We start from the raw sequence: 19,839 nt of genomic DNA, 5'->3' as shown, positions 1-19,839 counted from the left end.
ATTGAAATTAGTTATACTATATAATCACTTGGAGTGTTTATCCCTTTAAAAAAAAGAGTCTTGGGGCATAATTAAAATAGTTTACCCTAAAGAAAGTTTAAAAGGCCTGTGCAGAAATATGATTACTCATAACCCTAAATTTTAGCAGTAGGAGCAGAAGTTTGGCTGATAGGTGTAGTCTATCAAAACCTTTAAGTATTTATGTTTTGGTTCACAGTAAGACAGTAAGCAGTTGTTTTTAAATTATAAACATCTCATTTTAGCCAGAGCTCAGACACATACAGGATTATTTCACCTGTGAGCATTTAGAGCAGTTTCATTTCCCCAGTCTGTCCTGAACACAACAACAATAACAACAACAACAGTCGGGTTTCCAGCAACGTGCACAGCCTTGCCTGGTGTCAACAAAAGGACTCACGTGCTTCATGCGGTAGACAGTCCCAGCTCTGGGGAGAGGCTCACAGTTGCATCTGATCTCAGTGTACTCAGCTGTGCCGCTCTGAAACCCCACAAAAGCAGGAACACTGTGTATGTTTGTGACTGTGTTTGTGTGAGTAGGGTTTACTGAGCTTTTCAGAAGCAGACCACAGTTTATCCACTTGTTTTTGGTTGTCTCACTTATGAGCAGCTGAACATCACAAGTTATTCAACTTTATTTCAACTATGACCTCCATTTAGAAGCTTTTTGAACAACACTTGAATGGATGTGAAGCATATTTTTGTGATACAATGCCCATGATGTATCTTTAAATTAAAGTACAATACAATATGCTTCAACCTCTAACAAGGCAAACTGTCTTTCAGACATATTAATAAAATCCTGTCTGGAAAACAGATTGGGAGTGTTAATTTTAAGCATCAGGTCAGCCATGAACCAGCAGACTGAGAGAGGGACGCAGTTGAGCTCCAGCTGTTTGGTTTCAAGACAGCCAACAGCATATGGGGCAGGACAGTGAAGGTTCCAGTCCAGCTGGATTGCTGGAATTGTATTTATTTATTTATTTTTTGTAACCTGAAACATGAAAATGATTGATGATGTATGCTTCTCCTGTGCATCTGGGCTGTGGATCAGTGTTTGCTTAGTATCAGTTAATGGGGAAGTGATTTGATCATAAATCAGTAAATCAGTTGAGTTTTTAAACTTTAATGAAGTTTTGCTTTTCATACCAGCCACACTCCATTAAAAAGCCTGCTTCTCTAATCTTATTACCATATATTTCTGGAACAAAGTAGAGGTACAGTCAAGCATCTTTCTGTTTAACCTGCTTTGAATGTTGGAGGACACGTGATATCCTGTGTGCGATTTCCATTGGCCAATTCATATTAAACAAGTTCCGGTCCCATTGTGGTCCTTAAAGTGCGGAAGTTAGTTCCTACACTCAATTACAGTTTTCTAATTTTTTATCGATATGTAAAATCAAAGTGCGTCTTTATTAGTTATGATAACTATTGGTATGTGTTTAAACAACACTAGATAACACACCGAGTGTATTTGAAGTGGTATGACCGTTCATTACCTTTGAACGTCTCTGACTTTTTTGCGGAGGGATCCATACGCAGCCATTGGCTCAGGCGTGGAGGGTGATTTGAATCGCTCTCTGCTCTTTTTTTGTACTGTTTTCATTTTTACATTAATATGAATTGGGGAATTAGCGGCTTTTTAATGACACTATAGTCGGCATATGCGCTTTTATCATTTTTTTTTAACAGCAGACACCCATATACTTTATCTTAAATTTACACGGTAAGTGTTGTTGTCACTGTGTTACCTTAGTTAACAGCAGTGTTGGACGTTAGCAATGGTACGTGCTAACGTCCAGTGTGAAGAGAGGGTATGATAAACTAAACAAGTTGCTAGTTGCTGCGACGATAATAACTGTAAATACAATTTACATTTGTTATGAGGCAAAGGCAGGAAGTTTTGAGCTAGTATTAGCATGTACTCTTATGTTAACGGGAGTATACAGCTAACTATGTTAGCATCCTGCTAAAGGTGGTCATTCAAAGTGTTAAATTCATATTGTTGTAAGTTGTCGTGGCCTACAAACTAAGCCTTATTAAAATAGTACGTCCAGGAAATACAGGAGACTGACTAACTACTGTTAACACTGAGCACATCTGTTTGTGGTTCAGCTGCTCTCTAATAATAAGATGTGTTCAAATGTAACTGTCCATGCAGATGTCTACCATAGAGATGAACACTACTGGGACCGAGGGAGACCAGAGGATGACATCGTTGCCCCCCTCAGAAGAAGACACCCCTCCTGTTATAAATGACATTTCAGCTCTTCTGAATTTTGGCGAGCTCACACCTTCTCAGTTTGGTATCTCTGTCCAGAGTTTCACCCCGGCATCATCAGACCGCAAAGGTGAGAGGACTGTTATACTCTGCAATGTTAGGATTTGAGGCATCCAAAAGGAAATGTGTGAGCACAATCATATTTGTGAATAAAACACTAGTAGAGGTAGAGGATCTTTACATTGAATGTCAAGGGAAAGTGGTGAAGTTTGTATTTTCTACATATGCCAGCTTTCAAAGCGGCTTTTTATCTCCCTCTTGCTCTAGATAAGTCTCGTGTGGCACAAATTAAGGCGAGGCGGAGGTCCAGTGTTGGTGTGCGGGGCTCCCCAGAGACAAACTCCCTCATCCGCTTCATGGCTCAACAGCGAATGAAAACTCCGAAATCCCAGCAAACTCCAGAGGTGAGATGCTTCCCTTGGATACAGTTGAGCAAATTTGGCATCTGTGTCACATCATATTGGAGTCTCATACAGTTTTTACATTTCATTTACAGTCTGGCTTTTGTTTGGTTCTCAGTGATCAATATTGAAAGAGGTGTATAATATTTATACTGTTTCTCTGAGAAACACACAGACTGTCTCTGCCACTGTACAAATCAACATAAATGTGCACTCTTGTTCAAAATTTGCTGTCAAAAGAACTTCAGAGCCTCACCAGGCAACAGATGAGTTAAGATCAGATCAGCCTTTTGCCTCTGGGACCATATTCACACATAAATACAGGCACACGGTGAAACAATTATTTAATATTTAACACATTTTTAATTTGAAGCTTGCACTCACCCTCTGTCTGCAATGCATGTTTGATTAGATCAATTAAAAAAAAAAGAAGTACTTTGCTTTATGTAAACAAAGCCCCTTGTAAACACACATTGTGTAAATTCACATCAGCCTCAGTATGGTTATGACTATATCCTGGCCTGAGGGCAGATGTGCCATTGTGTCTAACTTGTTTAATGCATGTAACCTACAGTTGCTTGTGGAGGACTACTCGTATTGTGTGCAGATACAGACCGTACAAACAATACTGAGCTGCTGTGTGCAGCCGTTATCCAAGCCCATCAAGTGCTGCTATCGACAGTACCTTTCATGTATCTACATGAGCTTAATGTAGTAAATGAACAAAGCAGAATAGACAATGATGGAGCTCCTGCTGTGGTTGTGTGGATGAATGTAGCAGAGAGACTTAATTAAAACATACATTCTGCCCAACAATTAGACGGTTTTTATCACATATGCTATTAAAAATGTTTTCATGCAAAGAAAAATATCTGTCCACTCCTGTGTGTGAGTGTTTTGCACTCGTATGATATCTGTAAAAATCAATGAAAGAAACATTACCATATTAACCTGAATATAACATGAATCCACTTTTTCAAAACTGATTTTTGGAAAAGATTTACACCTGGGATTAAAATACACCTATTTTGGCTTTTACTCATGAAACTTTTGTTGCATTTTCAGTAACATAACAATTGCAGTTGTTGTCGACTCGATTATTTCACCTGTTTCACTGTCTCTCCTCTGTTGAACTGAGTTTCATATGTATGAGGAGCACTCAGCCCACCTTCATTGAAACAGGGGAGAGGACAGAAACTCATGTGACCAAAACACAATGGCTTTCCACAGAGCTCACAGAGCAGCAGAGACATAATGTTAAGAACAATTCACCGGAGCAGTCCTCCCCCTTATTTTGTTTTTCTCCTACAGGCAGGAGATTATAAAATGCTTTCAAATGAATTAATTCATTAATTAATGCAAGCAACTTTTAAAATAAAAAGTCTATGGATCATTTATTTTATCTACCAGCTATATTTCATATTGTGTTTCAGTGGAGTCAGGACAGCAGTGTATGGTTTAGTACACTGTTTACTGGAAAAAGAGTCTGACAATTGTGCCACCTTTTCTATTCATTCAATAGAGAATCAATTCTGAATCAAATGGGACACCAAAGAATCACATTTTTATCGAATTGTGAGTTTCCCAAAGATTCCCACCCTAAAAACAACCAAGTCTCATTCAGTAATGTTCTCTGATGCTGTTAAAGCTTTGTTTACATCAGGTTTTAGAATCTACATAGCTATAAGGCTGCCTATAGTACCAATTATGATCAGTTTTTTAAGGATGTGGCTTATAAATTCACAGATTTCTTATTTTAGCTCTCACTGGCTAAGATGGCATGTTTCTGACAAGTGGTGGGCACAAAAAAACTTAAACCAATGGCATGAGCCAGCCCACTGGCACACATGGCTTGTGCTAAGAATAAGGATCCAAATCACAGTTGTGTTTTTTAGCCATATATTGGCAAAACTATGTATGTTTGGAGCATAATAAGCATATAATACACAGTACAGAAGTGGGTTATGTTGAAGTGCTTTAATTGTTTGTCTAGGATCTTTTAGTACTTTTTTCCACTGTGAAAGCTTCCAATTTTCAGGTCTGCAGGTGGTGTGTCTGGTACAGGGAACATTTTGGGACAAATGTTGCTTGATAGAAAGTATTTTTTTAAATTCTTGTGTTAACGATAAGGACCAAATATTCTCAAGCAAGTGACTTTCCTGTTAGATAACTCACAGCTAAGCAAACCGTGTGTGTATGTGGAGAATGTGATAGATGTGATGGCGCTCAGTAATACCACTTTTGTAATTTCAGAAGTCTATGACCTGTCAAGCTGCATCACCAAGCAGATATGTTTGTTTTTGCTGTCTCAACTCTCAGCTTGTCAAAAGCAGCCCCTTGCTTCCCCGGGTCGCCTCCACACTGAGGCAGAAGATGGCTTCCTTCCAGTGCCTGATGGATGTGGAGGAGAGCGAGGTCTGTGATCCGATGCCAAGGCAGGACAACAACACTGGAGGATGCATCAAGACAAGAGATTATCTGTCTGGTGAGGCAGCATCCTTGCCACAGGATTAATATTTTCATTTCTCAACAATGATCTATGCCAGTAGGATTTCTTTATGATGTCTGGAGGCACTGTTCAAAAGCAATGGATTAATGCATAGCATGATATAAGCTCTGACAACATCTTAGCATCTCTTAGCAATCATCTTGGTCAGCTTCTTCAGTGTGCTAGTTACTCAGCTGTTTGTTGCTCAAGTTTGACTTTATCTCTTCGCCTTTGATCAAGTTTCCTCAAGTTTATTTTCAAAGTGTTTTTTTTTTTTTTTATGGTTATTTGTTTTGAGATTTTTTAAATTTAACTGAGGTGTCCCCAAGACCCATTTGTTTTTGTATTTTTTACATAACATGCATTTTTGATGGGTGGATTTCTTCCTCCTCAGATGGAGAAAACCTCAATGGAGGGAAAGAGAACCTCCCACCAATGATGACACCCACACCCAACAAGAGGAGGCGAGTCGGCCCCCTCGAAGGCTGCAAGATTGAGATTAGAGAGGCCAGAGCTCCTGTCCTCTTGAATTTCAAGCAGCAGGAGGTATACTCACTCTGACCATGTACTTACTTGACTGCTGTTAATAATTGAACAAAAATGTTTTACCTCTCTGTACATGGCTTACATTGAATCCGCTGATTATTTTGAACTTTTATGAATGGAAGATCTCAGTGCTACACTGGTGGATTTTTTTGACTGAAAGCATCCCGTAAGAAAAACAAGCTCTCTAAAGCAGTCAAATTTGATTTAATTGTTGTGTGTTGAGGTTTGTTTATTTATCTTTTTTCAATCTTTTTACTTCTTAGTTTTTTTAAACTTCTTCTTGTGGTCTGTAGAATACCTTTTTATAAAGTTTTTAAACTGTCTGTATCATTTTAAGCACTGAAACAGCAGTTTGGTAAATGTGTGTTTTCTTTAAGCACAGTAGCAGTGTTCATGCTGTTGTGGTGCTGTGCAGCAGAATGAAAACAGTTGGAATCCCTTAATCATGTCCGCAGGAGGATGTAGACCCGGTGAAACAGGCTGTGACAAAAGGGCCACTGCCATCAAGGGAGACTGTGCAAGAGGCCCAAGCTGTGCTTATTTCTCCGCCCGTCCAAGCTGAGCCACTCGTGTTTCCTGAGCTTCAGGCCTGTTCATCTACCAACAGCCAACAGGTTAGGTCTTAATCCAGGCCGCAAGACACACACATGCGCACACACACAAGTCAGTGTGAATCACAGAAAAAATCGATGCAAGTAACATGAAATGATAATTGTAGCATTAACTAACCAAGCACACACAATTCTGAATGAAATATTGAATGGCATTTGTCCGCAGGCTTAGTATAACACACTCTCGCTATCACCATAAACCTGAAATATTGTAATCCTGCTGTTAGAGCTGGGCGATTATGGCAAAAATCAACGATCACGATTAATTGAACTTTTAACCTCGATTACGATTAATGAACGATTATCTCCACCCTTGATGAACAATTATGTATTTTCACAGTTTCTTTTGTTTTGTATTTTACACTGCTGCCCTCATACCATATTTTGTGATATTTTGGCACATGAGTATCTTTAGGGAGTGAAAACAATGATGTTTTAAGGTGTGACGCTGTGGTTAATGTCTAGTTTACTTGATTAGAACTATGAAGAGATCATGGTTTGAGTTAAAATGATCACTGGACGATTAATTAACATGAGCAAGATTAAGTCGATTAGACTGTCGGTTTCGATTATTTTTAGTTTAATTGCCCAGCCCTACCTGCTATAGAGCAGGACTCTGACAGTTTTCTCCATCAAACAAGCGCTGCCAAGTGTTCACCATGTGTGGTCATGCAGGCGACAAGAAAGAAGCTGCTACAAGAAAGACTTTCAGCTCAGTGCTGACAGCTTGTCTTCCCAACAAGATGTGGACATATTCAGCACTTTTTTTTATCAGCAGATAAGTTTAGAACATTGAGAGGGAAGACATTAAATATAGGATTAAAATCATTTCACACACAATATCATTTCAGATTCTGTGTACTGAAACTGATGTTGGTATCATAAATATTGCACCAGCATTCATCCTAACTTACCCTGTTCTGTGATGCTACTTGAACTACAGTCCAACAGAATTGGGGATCTCATGTATTCTTCTCACAACAGGACGGTGTGTTTGAACTCCAAAGCCCCAGGCGGCCACCGTCTGATGACCTTGCAGCAGCTTCACCAGCTAAGCCTGCTCTCCCATTCCTCATCCCCTCTCTCCCCTCTCTGCTGCAGATGAAGCCCACAGGTAAACACACTTCTATTTGTGAGCCATGCCACAGTAACCAGCATTTTATCTTGCTCTAACCATGTCTTTGAGGCTTAGGTTAAACCAAGCACAGAGCTCAAGTTGATGCGGTGTATCCATTCTTCATTGATGGTGACTGGCAAAGTTGTATTTTCTAAGAAGAAATGAATGTGTATTACAATGTGTGTTACATGAAATGCCATTACTGGTACTAAATATTAGGCCATTTTCAGATAAATATGCACCAGTATTGCAGTGTAGGGATCAGCACCCATCATTCACAAGCAGTCATATTAAGATTATGACTCTGCCCCTGTAAAGATTTTTATAGTTGTGTGAAAATGCTGCAACTTGTCGAAATTATAGGAACAATTCCCTAATATGCAACCAGGTAGTCCTTAAATGTCCCACATAATACAATGTTTAATACAGTGTATTAGGTTATAAGAAATATCCTCTAATTAATTTATATTAGTTTCTTTTACTTAAAACTTTAAATCTATGTTTATTAAACTTGGAGGAACCCTGAACTATAAATCAGTTGTTAATCAGCTTGTCTCTTTTGATATTTTCAGTAAGATCTTTTCCAAGGTATTAATAGTACACCAAGATCTAAGTAGACAGTGTAGGAGTGTACAGCAATTAGTTTCCTGCCTCTCCATATATTGTGTTAGCAGTGTGCCTGCAATATAAAAATGACTTTATTTATGCATTCAACAAAGGTTTTTCTGTCTGTGCAGGAGAGGATGGTTCCTCTGCGACCTCCACCATTAAGAAGAAGAAAAAGCAGGTGCGCTTTGGAGGTCCACTCTCCCCTGAGTTCTTTGATAAAAACCTGCCCCCCAGCACGCCATTACAGAAGGGGGCCACACCGGCCCGAGCTGCCACACCAGGCGGGAGCTTAAAGCTGCGCTCGCTGCTGAAGACACCACAGAAGAGTGAATCCCAGTCCCTGCATGCCCAGCCAGACTTCTGCAGCCCCACGGAGTTCGGTGCCTCCCCTACTCTTGCAATGCCTCGCAACCGCAGAATGCAGTGTGTGGGAGAAGACCGTGAGGAGGTGGATGGAAAGGTAACCATGGAGCCAGGGTTGTTTTTAAGGTTAAATTCTACATTACTAACACCTTTAATTGAATTCTAAGTATGGAAGAAGGGCAGGTTAACTGTTAACTGGTGGCTACATGCATACAGGGACATCAGATAGTTACAAGGATGTGTACTGTACAGTTGGGGGCCTGTCCCCAGAACATTGGCCCCCTCTATCTGGTCTAGATTGTATGTGTTATAATCATAATTGAACAAACTGTTTTCTTCTATTTTCTGCTCCTAGATCGTTTTCCCTTCAATGGACGAGATTGACTCCGCAGGGGCAACTGATACAGGTTCATTATTCAGTTTATTGACCCTGAGAGTTATAGCTTCTTGTCTCTAGTAGGAGGCAGTGAGCCACAGTTTGTGTAACAGCTATTTCCATTTGTCACATTTTCAGAACCTATTTGCGACACCCAGCCATTGAATTTGGACACTGCTTTCCACGAGGAGTCTCTTTGTGAGATTCTGACAGGTGAACTAATACTACATACTTCAGTTTTTTACTTGGATTGTCACTTAACTTTATTTCTCTCATTTCTTTTCTTCACCACCTTTTTCCTTTCTGTCACATATCAAGCTATAAGTATGAAAAGAAATTATATTTAGGTTTTTTGTCAAAACGCAGCAAAACTAAACCAAATACCAAACTGCAAGTGCAGAAATAGTTAAATATCAAGAAGGTCAAAATGAAACATCTTAAACCACAGCAAGTATCACAGACAGTACAATACCTTTTTTATATGTTTTATTAGGGGTGTGACGATTCATTCAGCTCACGAGACAAGACACAATATTGTGTTCACGAGATCGAGACGAGATTTTAACTATATTTTTTTAAGAGAACTTCAATGAGGAAATATATGATGTTGTTTTATTTGAAATTCACAAAATGGAAATAATGCAGGTGCATTTTGAAATGTTTTAACTAGTCATCTTGTCATAAATCACTTCTACTTTCTAAAGATATAATTATCATATGCAGTATGCAGTACTGTAAAAGGTTTCCCCATATAGATATTTTATAGATGGATGATTTAGGTATTTATGGAAATAACAACCATAAACACAAAAGTTAGATACAATCACAAATACTAAAAAGTAAATTATAAAGAGTAGAAACAATTCTAATATATAAATATAAATTAAATAAAGAATCCAATTATCACAAATTATAACATATTGCTAATAAAATAACCCACACAAATAAAAGTAAATTGCACAAATCCTATTTCACACACATACACAAGTAGAACAACATATATATTGTGTTATAATTTGGTAGTGTGACTCATTTTACTTTTTGCATCATTAGGCTTCCATAGCTGCGCTAGATTCCTCCGCTCCTCCTACTTCAGTCTCTCAGTGTAGAGACCTGAGCTCAACCTACTGCTGCTCCTCTCCTCTCCCACTATTGACTGAGATCTTCTCAGCAGGTAGAAGCTGTTAGTTCACCAACTATAACGAGTGCACCCACTGTAACAAGGTTAATGATCCACACGTGACATTATAAAAAGAAGACAGGACGTGCAAATGAGCGATAGAAAACCGATCGTCTTTTCTTTCTTTTTTTTTGGTGCGCCCCTTAATTATAGCTTTGCGAGACAAAATTAACTTTGACGAGAAATATCGTCATGCTTTAGTCTCGCGGCAACCCTATGTTTTATTGAGAGTTTTTTACAATTCACCACGCTAGCCCACAGAATCCATATTCATATTACCTACAAGTGTCATTTCAGCTGTAATATTTTAGGGTTTTTTTCCTCAGAGTCTGTGAATAAACCAAGCACAACTTCAAAGATGGACACCCTGGATGAACCCGTATCTTTACCAGAGGAGGAGAAGCAACTTGAAGCAGATATCGAAGCGCCAGCCCCAAGCAGATCTAGCAACCGAAGGAAAAAGGTTTACTAGCATGTTTTTAACCTACTTTCTTGTATAGGTCATTGTGGGTGCACAAGATATATTTTTAGCAACATCTATCGCCAGAGTAATTAATACTATGCTCTGTAGAATCATGTACTATGAAATTTCCATTTCATGCACCAAAAACTTGTACATTTCTCCCATTGCAGTCTGAACCAAAGAGTGAATCTGCCACTGAGGCTCCAGCTCGCTCCAGAAGTCGAAAGAGAAAGGTCTGCTATTACCTTAAACTGCCCTCTTTTTGATCCCTCTTGTAGAAATCTCCATTTACTAGATGAGATTGTCTTCTTAATAATTTCGGGGTCATAACATGCTCCCATCTAATCTACCATTTAATTCCACTGGATCTAAACTTAATCACATCTGAAGATATCCACTTGCTATGAGAGAGCGTGTGGCAGAGAAGACAGTCCATGTAATGTATCCTTAAGCCAAGTCTCTGTTCCCCCAGCAGCCAGAGGAGACTGAACCTGTGAAGAGGTCGACACGCACTGCTGCCAAGTCGGCCTCTGGGAAGATGAAGGTGAGTTGGCCGAGCGTGCTCGTTTGATTTCTCTTTACACCTCTTCACAGAGGGATGTGCAGAAATGTTTTTTCCGGGAGGCACTCATGGAGCTGATAGCTGTGCAGTCTGACAACAACTTACTTTGCTTGAGTTGAGGAAAAGAATTGCGTGCATGAACACTCTTAATCTCCAGTGTTGTCCCTGCACGGATTTATCATGCTGACCGTATGACTGTAAATCACTGGAATGCCATAATATAATCCTAAATGAATTCTTAAAGTTGTGCCAAGTGGTGCATGAGTAGAGACCCGCAGTGCTGTCACAGACAATGATTAAGAGCAGTTTGACAAAGCAGAAAGGTGAAGTGTTTTTTAACTGGTACGTTATGAGCCATGTAGTTGTGTTAAAGTATTGAATTAAGTGGGCTATATATATATTTATTTATTTATAAAAAAAATTGTCAACAAATCTGTTCATGTCTTTTAATATCTTCCAACTTACCCACCCTGTCTGTAGCACACAGCCCAAAGCCACTGATTCCTATTCAATATATATTTTAAATTAAGTCACAAATATATTTAAAAAGCCTTAATAATTCCCCAAAACACTGACACTACAGTTGTAGTAAACATTACTCAATCAGGTGGTGTTTTTGTTGTTGAGATATTTTTAGCACTGAATTTGGTGCTGTAGTGAGTGTTCCTGGCAGAAGGACTGTGCGATTTACTCAAAATAAATGTGTGTGTGTGAAAAATATGGAGTATGTATCAAACTAATTCATTAAGCTCATCAGGAAAAGATTGATTAATTAATGAATGGGTGAATCAAAATGAGTGCAGATAATGATAATGTTCAGTGTTTCCCCTTCTTCTGTCTCTCCTCTGCTATGTGTCTGCTCTCTGTGGGTCTGTTTGACCGAAGGTAGGACTGAGCTACACACACATGCAGAGCAGAGAGGCCACATCAGACAAGATGAGCGCATGCTAGTCTGTAAAAAATATGTTAATCTTCTACAGAGCGACAATTGAGTCAGTCCTACGTTATGGTATCACCAGCTGGTTTGGTAATTTAACAGTTAAATCTAGAGCTGAGATTTTAAGCCTAGTTAGAACTGCGGGCAAGATTATGGGAATAAAGCCCCCCCCCCCTTTAATCCACAGGACCTTTTTGAGCAGGCGACTATCAGACAGGCAAATGCCATTTTATCAGACAGTGCGTTCATGTGTTGAACTGTGAATATGCTCTTCTGAATTCTGGGAAGAGATATAGGCTTCCCTTGTGATACAAACATTCCTTTGTTCCTGTATCAATCAAGCAACTTAACAGCCAGAAATAAATGTGATGGTTTTGTATATGGAAATGAATGTATATTTATGACTCCAGCTAGTGTATGGATGTATGTGAGTGAATGGATCATTTAATGTTTGTGATACAGTGCTGGGATGTGTGACTGAATCTATATTTATGACAGAATTAATGTTTTGGTAGGTTGACATGGTGATGTAGGGAGGGTAAAGTGAGGTGATGTGATGCGAATGCTATGATGTAGGGTTGGGGGGTGGTATGGATGTATACTTATGGCAGTATATGTGTCAGTCTGTGTCTATTCCAGCATTGTCTGATGTACGTTTGTCATTCATGTGCTGCAACTTCTTCCCTATCTCCGAAACAAATTTCTCCCTGGTGGAGACCAATAAAGTAACCTAACCTAAGCTACAGCTGCATTTATACAAATTTCAGCAATGCAATACCTTTCTGCAGATATGTGGGCATATTTATTTGTGTTTTTAGAATGTAACCACCTGGAAGAAAATGAGAAAATATCTGATTCACAGCTTTGTTCTTGCCACTGTTTAGTCTGTTCATTCACTCTTTAGCTCGCTCGACCACAGCTGTGCTCTCTCTCTCTCACTCTTGTTGTGCTCTACCACTCCCGGTAACAAACTGGCCACAATTTCACACACAATATGCTTCATTATTTATACAGGCCCACTGTTCTTTATTTTCATGAATAAAAACATTACACAAACACCCATCCCTCTGATTTTTTTCACAAATCACACCATGCTGGTACTGTATTCCAGGTACCAGTGTCGGTTCAATTGTGAAAGTACTTAACCCTATTTAGTATGTATTTTGTTATTGTGGTGTGAATGAACTATTTTATTGTGAACCTCTCTATATCTCCATTAGATTTCCTGATTTAAAAAAAGCTTATTAACATGACAAAATGTTTGCTTTGATAAAGGCATGCTAGCCATCAACTTGTCCACTAAGTGTTACATGTTTCTAACTTTGAGAACACACAAACAGAGAAGTGCACACTACTGAGCTTCAATGTAAGCCCATTAAAATAAAGACATGTTTGGTGAGGTCAGTCAAGTATGGTGTACTGAAAAAGACTTGTATAACATGTTTGAAATTTTGCTGACTTCTTAAGAATGTCTCAAGAATCAATTCAGTGTAATTACATTCATGTAGTATTGATTTTGGGTACATTTAAATAATCACTCTGTACCACATCAGAGCTGGAAAGCAACCAGCTAATAAAAGTTAATATTGGTCTGAAATGTGGGTACAAACATTTATAACAGCGCTAATTGTCTTTCCACAGATGACTGCTACAGCAACACGCCGGTTCAACAAGGAGGTGAACCGCTCCTTGTATGGCTCTCGGGAATATGCGTCCAAGGACCCCACCCTCAGCCCCATTGCTGAGAGGCTGTCCTTCATCAGCCAGTCTCTAACAGAACAGTTGACTGACGCTACCAGCTGCACAAGTAAAACATGCAAACACTACCCAACTTTATTTTAAGCTTTTAAAAGTAATAATCATGGATTTTCTGTCTGTGTTGTTGGGTAAAAAAAAAACCTTTGTAATCCCTGTAGTATTACATAGGGAGTAACTCTACATAGCATACAGAACCTTCTATGGTTGTTGATCACTAAACTTATTTTTTAAAAGCTCATTGTGATTTGTAGAATGTCATTTTTATGTTTTGTTTTGTCCTTATTTCTCCTAACAGCCTCAAATCAGGAGACATACCTGACTAATGAGGTGGGAGAATCAGTCAATCACCCTGTGACTGAAGTGGTGTTTGACACTCAAGAGATGAGTGACATCACTGTGACAAACGCCTCAGAAACTCCATCAGAAGCCTCAATCACATCTGCTAAGTCCAGCAAAGAAAGCACCAAAGGAAAGGGGAGGAGGCTGTCAGGGCCGAGGGTCAGAGGATTAAAGAGGATGAAGGTCAGCATGTCAGAAGATGACCTGTTCATCAAGGAGACTCAGGACCAGACGGGAGAGAAGAGAGACAAGCACTGTGAAGACAAAACCACTGCAAATCTAGAGTCAACTGAAACCTCATTAAAACAAACTGTACCTGATCAGGAGGGAGTAGACACTGAAACACTTTATGTCCAGACGTCTGCAGACACACCCTGTACAGACTCTGATGGGAAACCAGAATATTATGCTAGTCTAGATGCACCCACCTCAGCCTGTCCACCTTTATGTGAAGAATCCAACAGTTTGAGTGTGCCAACAGAGCCGGCACAGAGTACAGACAAGCGAAACCGGGGGAGACCAAGAGGCAGGAGGAGTTCTGCATACAGCTCAGTCCAACCAGAGCAGGGGAACCATGCAGAGAAGCACCAAACGAGCCATGATGTGGAGGAGAAAGGAGATGAAGCAGCGAGCCAGCAGGAAAACAACAACGGCTCAAACTCTGACAGCCAGGGAGAGTGGGAAGTAGCCAATTTGGACCTGGCCCCTTGGCAGGTTGACTTTAATTTTGAGGATGTGTTCAAACCTGTCGCCACTAGAGGGAATCGCTCGGTGCGGCGCAGCATGAGGAACAAGGGCAATGCAGAGAACAGCATAGGTCTTGCCTGGCTGCCTCAGACCCCCCCTGATTCCATTAAAGAGGCCCGCAGGAGGACCCGCAGCCGCCGACTGTGTGCCGCCATACCTGTTCAGCCTTCACTCCCAGAGGAGACTCAACACAACGCTTCATGAGACTTGAAACTAAACACATGGGACACTCTCTGCCCATAAGTGGAACTAAGATAAATTATTCCATCACATTGTCATACATTGTTTTTCTTAAAATTAAACAGAACGATTTTCTAAACTACAGCCTGATTTATGTTCGCCGAAAACATTGATGCTTTGTTCCCTGTGAATTATTAGAACTGACCAGTAATCTGTATCCAGTTTCTCTAACCAAACCAGTCAATACACTGAGAGCCCAATCATCTCCGCTGACCACCTCCCAATCAATATCCAACCACTCAGCTGGTAATCACAGTGCCTCTTCAGTCTCACTCTCCAAAGTCACTGGATTGAGCATCTCCAAGTCAATATCTGTGTGTTTGTGGATAGATGAAGAGGCTGCGTCGCATTCACCATCTGTCAGACAAGGATAGAGGTTACTGGAATAATGGAATAGCAATGGAGAGAGAAAATGTGTCTCGGACTCAAAAATTAAATTAATAGGCTTAAATCTGCTTGTGTTCACTGGAGTATGTTTTTTTTTTTTTTTTTCTAGTGATCCAAACTGTTGAAATTCAGACATTTTCCAGATGTCCTTGTCTGCAGTGGCCTCATTAAAAAAATGTCTCCTAGTTAGAAATAAGTTTGTCTTCTCAGAGAGTTTCCTGGAATGTCTAAAAATGTTCTATTTGATTCCGATTAAATGCTTTGCTTGCATTTAAAAACATTTCATTACATTAAATTGTCTTCATTTAAACACACGATTTCGACTCATGTTAAAAGGAGTTCATCCAAATAATTGAACAGCCCCAACCTTCAGAAATCTGATGTTTCCGCTTTGTGGTCAGTTCAGGAAGTACAGTAGCTGTCCTTCTATACAAGCCAGCACCTTTCTGTCATAACTGGATGCATCACTACATACATTACCATCCTGATCTACATTTTGAACGCAGCCAAATGTCTGGGAAGTAAATTGACCTCTAACCTCTGCCAATCACCGATTCAAACTGGCTCCTCTGTACCGGCTCCATCCATCTGTCAGAGAGGAACCGAGAGAGAGGTAACAAATTGAGTTTCAAATTCAGTTCACATAGGAAAATTGGCTCCCAGAATGATGCATGACTGTAATCTATCCATCACGGGATAATTGACTCCCTCCTTTTACATCAAGTCAGAGTCACTTGGCTGAAGGACACCAGAGGTTTCTGGCTCTTACTGCATGTGCCAAGGTCTTTTCTGTATTCCCACTGGAAGATGGATGGACAGAGTGTAGCCAGTGATACAGCTCTGTGTTGATGCAGTGGGGCTACTATGCCATCTGCTGGTGGTTGTGAGGAATTGCAAGTAGCCAGTTTCTTGTGTCCACTTGATCAACTATTTTCAGGGGATGAAATAAGTCATGAGACTTGATGTGGTCTCCAGGAGAGTAACACATTTCATGGATGCACATTAATTTGTATCAAAGGGGTATTTGTTGGGTTCTAATGCTGAGCAGAAATCACCTAAGGCCTGTGTGTATTTCTGCTTGTGTTTTCATGATATCATGTGCTTCTGTTTGATTTTAAAACTGCTAACTTGTGGTGTCTCAGCAAATAGGCAGTTTTATTGTTTGAGTGCTGTGCCAAACTGCTGCACTTCTACACAAGTGGGTGCAGGGTCTTGGTGGAGGCTGTGGTGTGTTTTCTGTGTATGAGAGAGCGGGTGTGTATGTGTGAGAGTGTGAGTGAGGGGTGTGAAGCCTTAGCCCCTGTCCCTGGCAGACGGGCATAGTGAAGACGGCTTAACACAAGAACAATGGGGTCCTTTGACCAAAACGACGCCCCCAAGACATGTGGCCTCCTGTCACCGTGGCAACCCCCCATGGGACAGGGAGCGGGCTGACAGCTGGAGAAGGAGGACTTACAAAAATGGAGTCCATTTCTTTCCACTGAAGCTCCCCGTGCTCTAAATCTTTCCCCTCCTCTTCATCCTGTCTTCCTCTGCATTGGGCCCATGTGAATGTGGGTAACATCTCATTTTACAGCTTCATGTGATTGACCTTATGGGCTTGACTCACCACCTATAACCCATCTAACTCCCCCAAACAAAAAAAGAGTTAAAGAGACAACAATAAATCAAGTCTTTATGGCCTTTTGTTCCTGTCAGTAATAAGAGAGCACTGATCTCATTGACAAATATGGGGCTGAGCCACAAAATTTCACACTCACTGTACACTTGATTTTACGCCTCATTTTAAAACGGATGAGCACTCTCTGTACAGACACAAAGCGGCATAATCAGTTATTTGTACTTCCAGATTTAGAGACTGTCTTTCAATTAGTTAATTAGTAGCTGAATGGTATTAAGTTGTCCCGCTGCCTCGGCCCTTTCTGTGCTCAGTGCTGTGAGCCCTCTATTATTGATGCTCGGAGGCGCGCTCTCCAAGCCCTGCACAGCTCTCCTATGGAGCTAAAGACAGCAGGAGGAGGGCAACAAACAAAAGCAGGACAACAGAAAGAGACCCTCTAGTTACTCAGTTCGGTTCTTCGCTGTCCCAGTGTGTCTGCTGTCTGCATGCTACATCTGTGGCTGGCTGAAACCTGCTTCAAACAGCTGTCTCTAAATGTGGCACAGAGACCTCAGACAACAAGGTGTACAATGGATGTCTACTCATTTGAATTAACTATATGTAGTTCTTTGACAGGGTATAGGGAATTTCACTTAACTATAACTGAACCAGTCAAAGAGAGAGTAGGTAGTTTTATGGTACCTATCTTGTTTTGGAATCAATCTTTTTTTTAGAGGGCATTTGTGTAGTTGTCTTGCTCCTAACAAAATAAAGCACATATCTTTTTAGTTTCAGTTTTTAACAAATATTGACGAAGATTGGCAAAATTGGTGAGTTTACAGTAGAACAAGAAATGACAAAGTTTTGAATGTATGCAGCTTCAATTCTTATATGAAAGTCAGCCTAACTTTTTGAGTTGGGTTTCATGGATATTTTGCATTGGCAATACTTGAAACAGACTCTATTCGTTGATAGGTGCATACAATGAAGGATAGAGGACAAACAGCACTGTTGGTATCTATGTTTGTTGCTGCCCACTAACATACCAGTACAAATCTCCACAATGTCTGGGCATGTCCAAACTCGATTTACTCTTCACTGATACACTGTGGGAAAAAGGGTGTCTTCAAATTTGGAAAAGTAGTGTCCTACTTAAGTTTAAACTTTTTAAACAGATATAGTGACAGATTTCACATTGATGTCCAATTTCGGTATTTTTCAAGTCTCACTAAATGCAAGAGAGCATTGGAAAAATTCCACAAAGGTTTGATTGTGTCTTTGACATTGACTGGATGTACTTTTAAACGGAAAGAGGAGGAAAGCAGATGTTTCACTTAAGAGATCATCTTTAATGAATATAAAAGGTTTAATTATATAATCTCTAATATATGTGTCTTTCTAACACCAAATGTTATGATATTGTGTATCTTTTTTTACACAGGAATCCTCCAGAGTATCAAGAAACAATTCAATTATTTTGAGCATATGTCAGTTTCTAACCCCTAACCCTAACCCTAACTAACTTACATTTCTCCAGATGTTGTATTTTACAGTGTATAGTCGCTATATCTACAGAGATGCATTGAAATGGGTCAAAACATCATAGAAAACCATGTGTGTTGGCTCAGTCATTAGCACTGCTGCTTCATCAAGGTTGTCCTGCTGAGTTTGAATCTGTTCCTTACTGCATAGATTCATCTTTTCCCCATGTTCACATGAGCTTCTTCCACATTCCAGGAAGCATGTGTTCTCTATAGGCGTGTACCCTGTTTTTTTGTGAATCTCTAGTGATGAATTGGTGACCTGTCCTGAAAGTTTCCTTCCCCTCTGCTTATTAAATGCCGGGAAAAGTTCCATGTGACCTTTTGCAGAGGCAGGTATTGAAAATGTATGAATGGGTGAAAACTCTCAGGACAAACTGCTGCACTGCAGGTCAAGATCATAAATACACAATGACATCAAAAACGTCCATCTGAGACATACTCGTTCTGGGCAGCGGAGTCAACTGAGCCAACATCATCTACATTATGTCTCCAGAGGAAGCAGGCAGTCTGCCATGGCAACTGAAAGACAAGAACTATTACTGTTTCTCAAAGAAATCCCCAAAGAGGAGCTCTGTCTTCAACTCTGTGAGCATCATGCGGAAGGCAGCTTCTACTTGTTCTGAAAAGGGGCCTCAGAGATTTATCTTAAGAAGTACTAAGCTCTGGTAAGAAAAAGAAAAAAGAGGTTGCATTTGTGAATCAGTAATATTCAGGATTGCAATGTCAGTCAATAATATTTCAACCTCTACAAGATCGACTGTACAGACATAAATGATCCCCAGAGGATGATCTCAATAACTTAAGTGATCCCCTGATTTCACCAGATTAACAAGTTGTTAGCATGTTGGCATGCTAACATATGCTAATTAGCTTCAAACACCAAGTATAGTTGAGCCTGCTGGGAATGTAATTGGTCTAGATGGTATGGTCCCCAGAACATGAATCTTAATGACTTTGGTGATAACCTGAGTTTTCCTCAAGTACCGCGAGGTTAACGAGGTTATTGAATGAGGTTATTTTTTGGTTTCTACTGAAATATCAATTGGATGAATTGCCATGAAGTTTGGTATAAATGTTCATGTCCCTCTCAGCATCAGGGTTATTACAGTTTTGAAATTCTCATTAGTTTTTAATTTATTTTAGTTTTCCAGGGTTTTTTTGTTTCAGTTTAGTTTCACTGAACTGAACAGGGAGCAGTAAACATCGAGGGAGAAAACGAAACAACAACGAAGCTGCTTTATCTGCAATTCTTTTTCGTTTTAAGTCATTTTG

General features: G+C 40.0%; 1 protein-coding gene across 1 annotated transcript; it reads left to right on the top strand.

The window, feature by feature from the left end:
* Positions 1-1,645: 1,645 nt before the first annotated feature.
* cdca2 (cell division cycle associated 2) lies at positions 1,646-15,436 on the top strand. Its single transcript, XM_062417160.1, has 15 exons — positions 1,646-1,744; positions 2,180-2,369; positions 2,567-2,703; positions 5,020-5,185; positions 5,583-5,734; positions 6,190-6,348; positions 7,330-7,459; positions 8,200-8,531; positions 8,790-8,841; positions 8,949-9,023; positions 10,317-10,453; positions 10,624-10,686; positions 10,926-10,997; positions 13,594-13,759; positions 14,006-15,436. The coding sequence occupies exons 2-15, from the start codon at positions 2,180-2,182 to the stop codon at positions 14,998-15,000; spliced, it is 2,826 nt and encodes a 941-aa protein (XP_062273144.1). The 5' UTR covers positions 1,646-1,744; the 3' UTR covers positions 15,001-15,436.
* The last annotated feature ends 4,403 nt before the right edge of the window (positions 15,437-19,839 follow it).

Source organism: Scomber scombrus, chromosome 4 (genome assembly GCF_963691925.1).
Source record: "Scomber scombrus chromosome 4, fScoSco1.1, whole genome shotgun sequence".
NCBI lineage: Eukaryota > Metazoa > Chordata > Actinopteri > Scombriformes > Scombridae > Scomber > Scomber scombrus.
Note: the sequence above shows the minus strand (reverse complement) of the source record. Positions and strands in the feature narration are given on the sequence as shown.

What these genes read in the sequence shown, in the direction of transcription:
- cdca2 (XM_062417160.1), top strand. Translation starts at nt 2,180, where the DNA reads ATGTCTACCATAGAGATGAACACTACTGGGACCGAGGGAGACCAGAGG. An exon ending in TGAATTTCAAGCAGCAGGAG is followed by an intron (nt 5,735 to 6,189) that starts GTATACTCACTC and finishes TCATGTCCGCAG; the next exon opens with GAGGATGTAGACCCGGTGAA. An exon ending in CTAGCAACCGAAGGAAAAAG is followed by an intron (nt 10,454 to 10,623) that starts GTTTACTAGCAT and finishes CTCCCATTGCAG; the next exon opens with TCTGAACCAAAGAGTGAATC.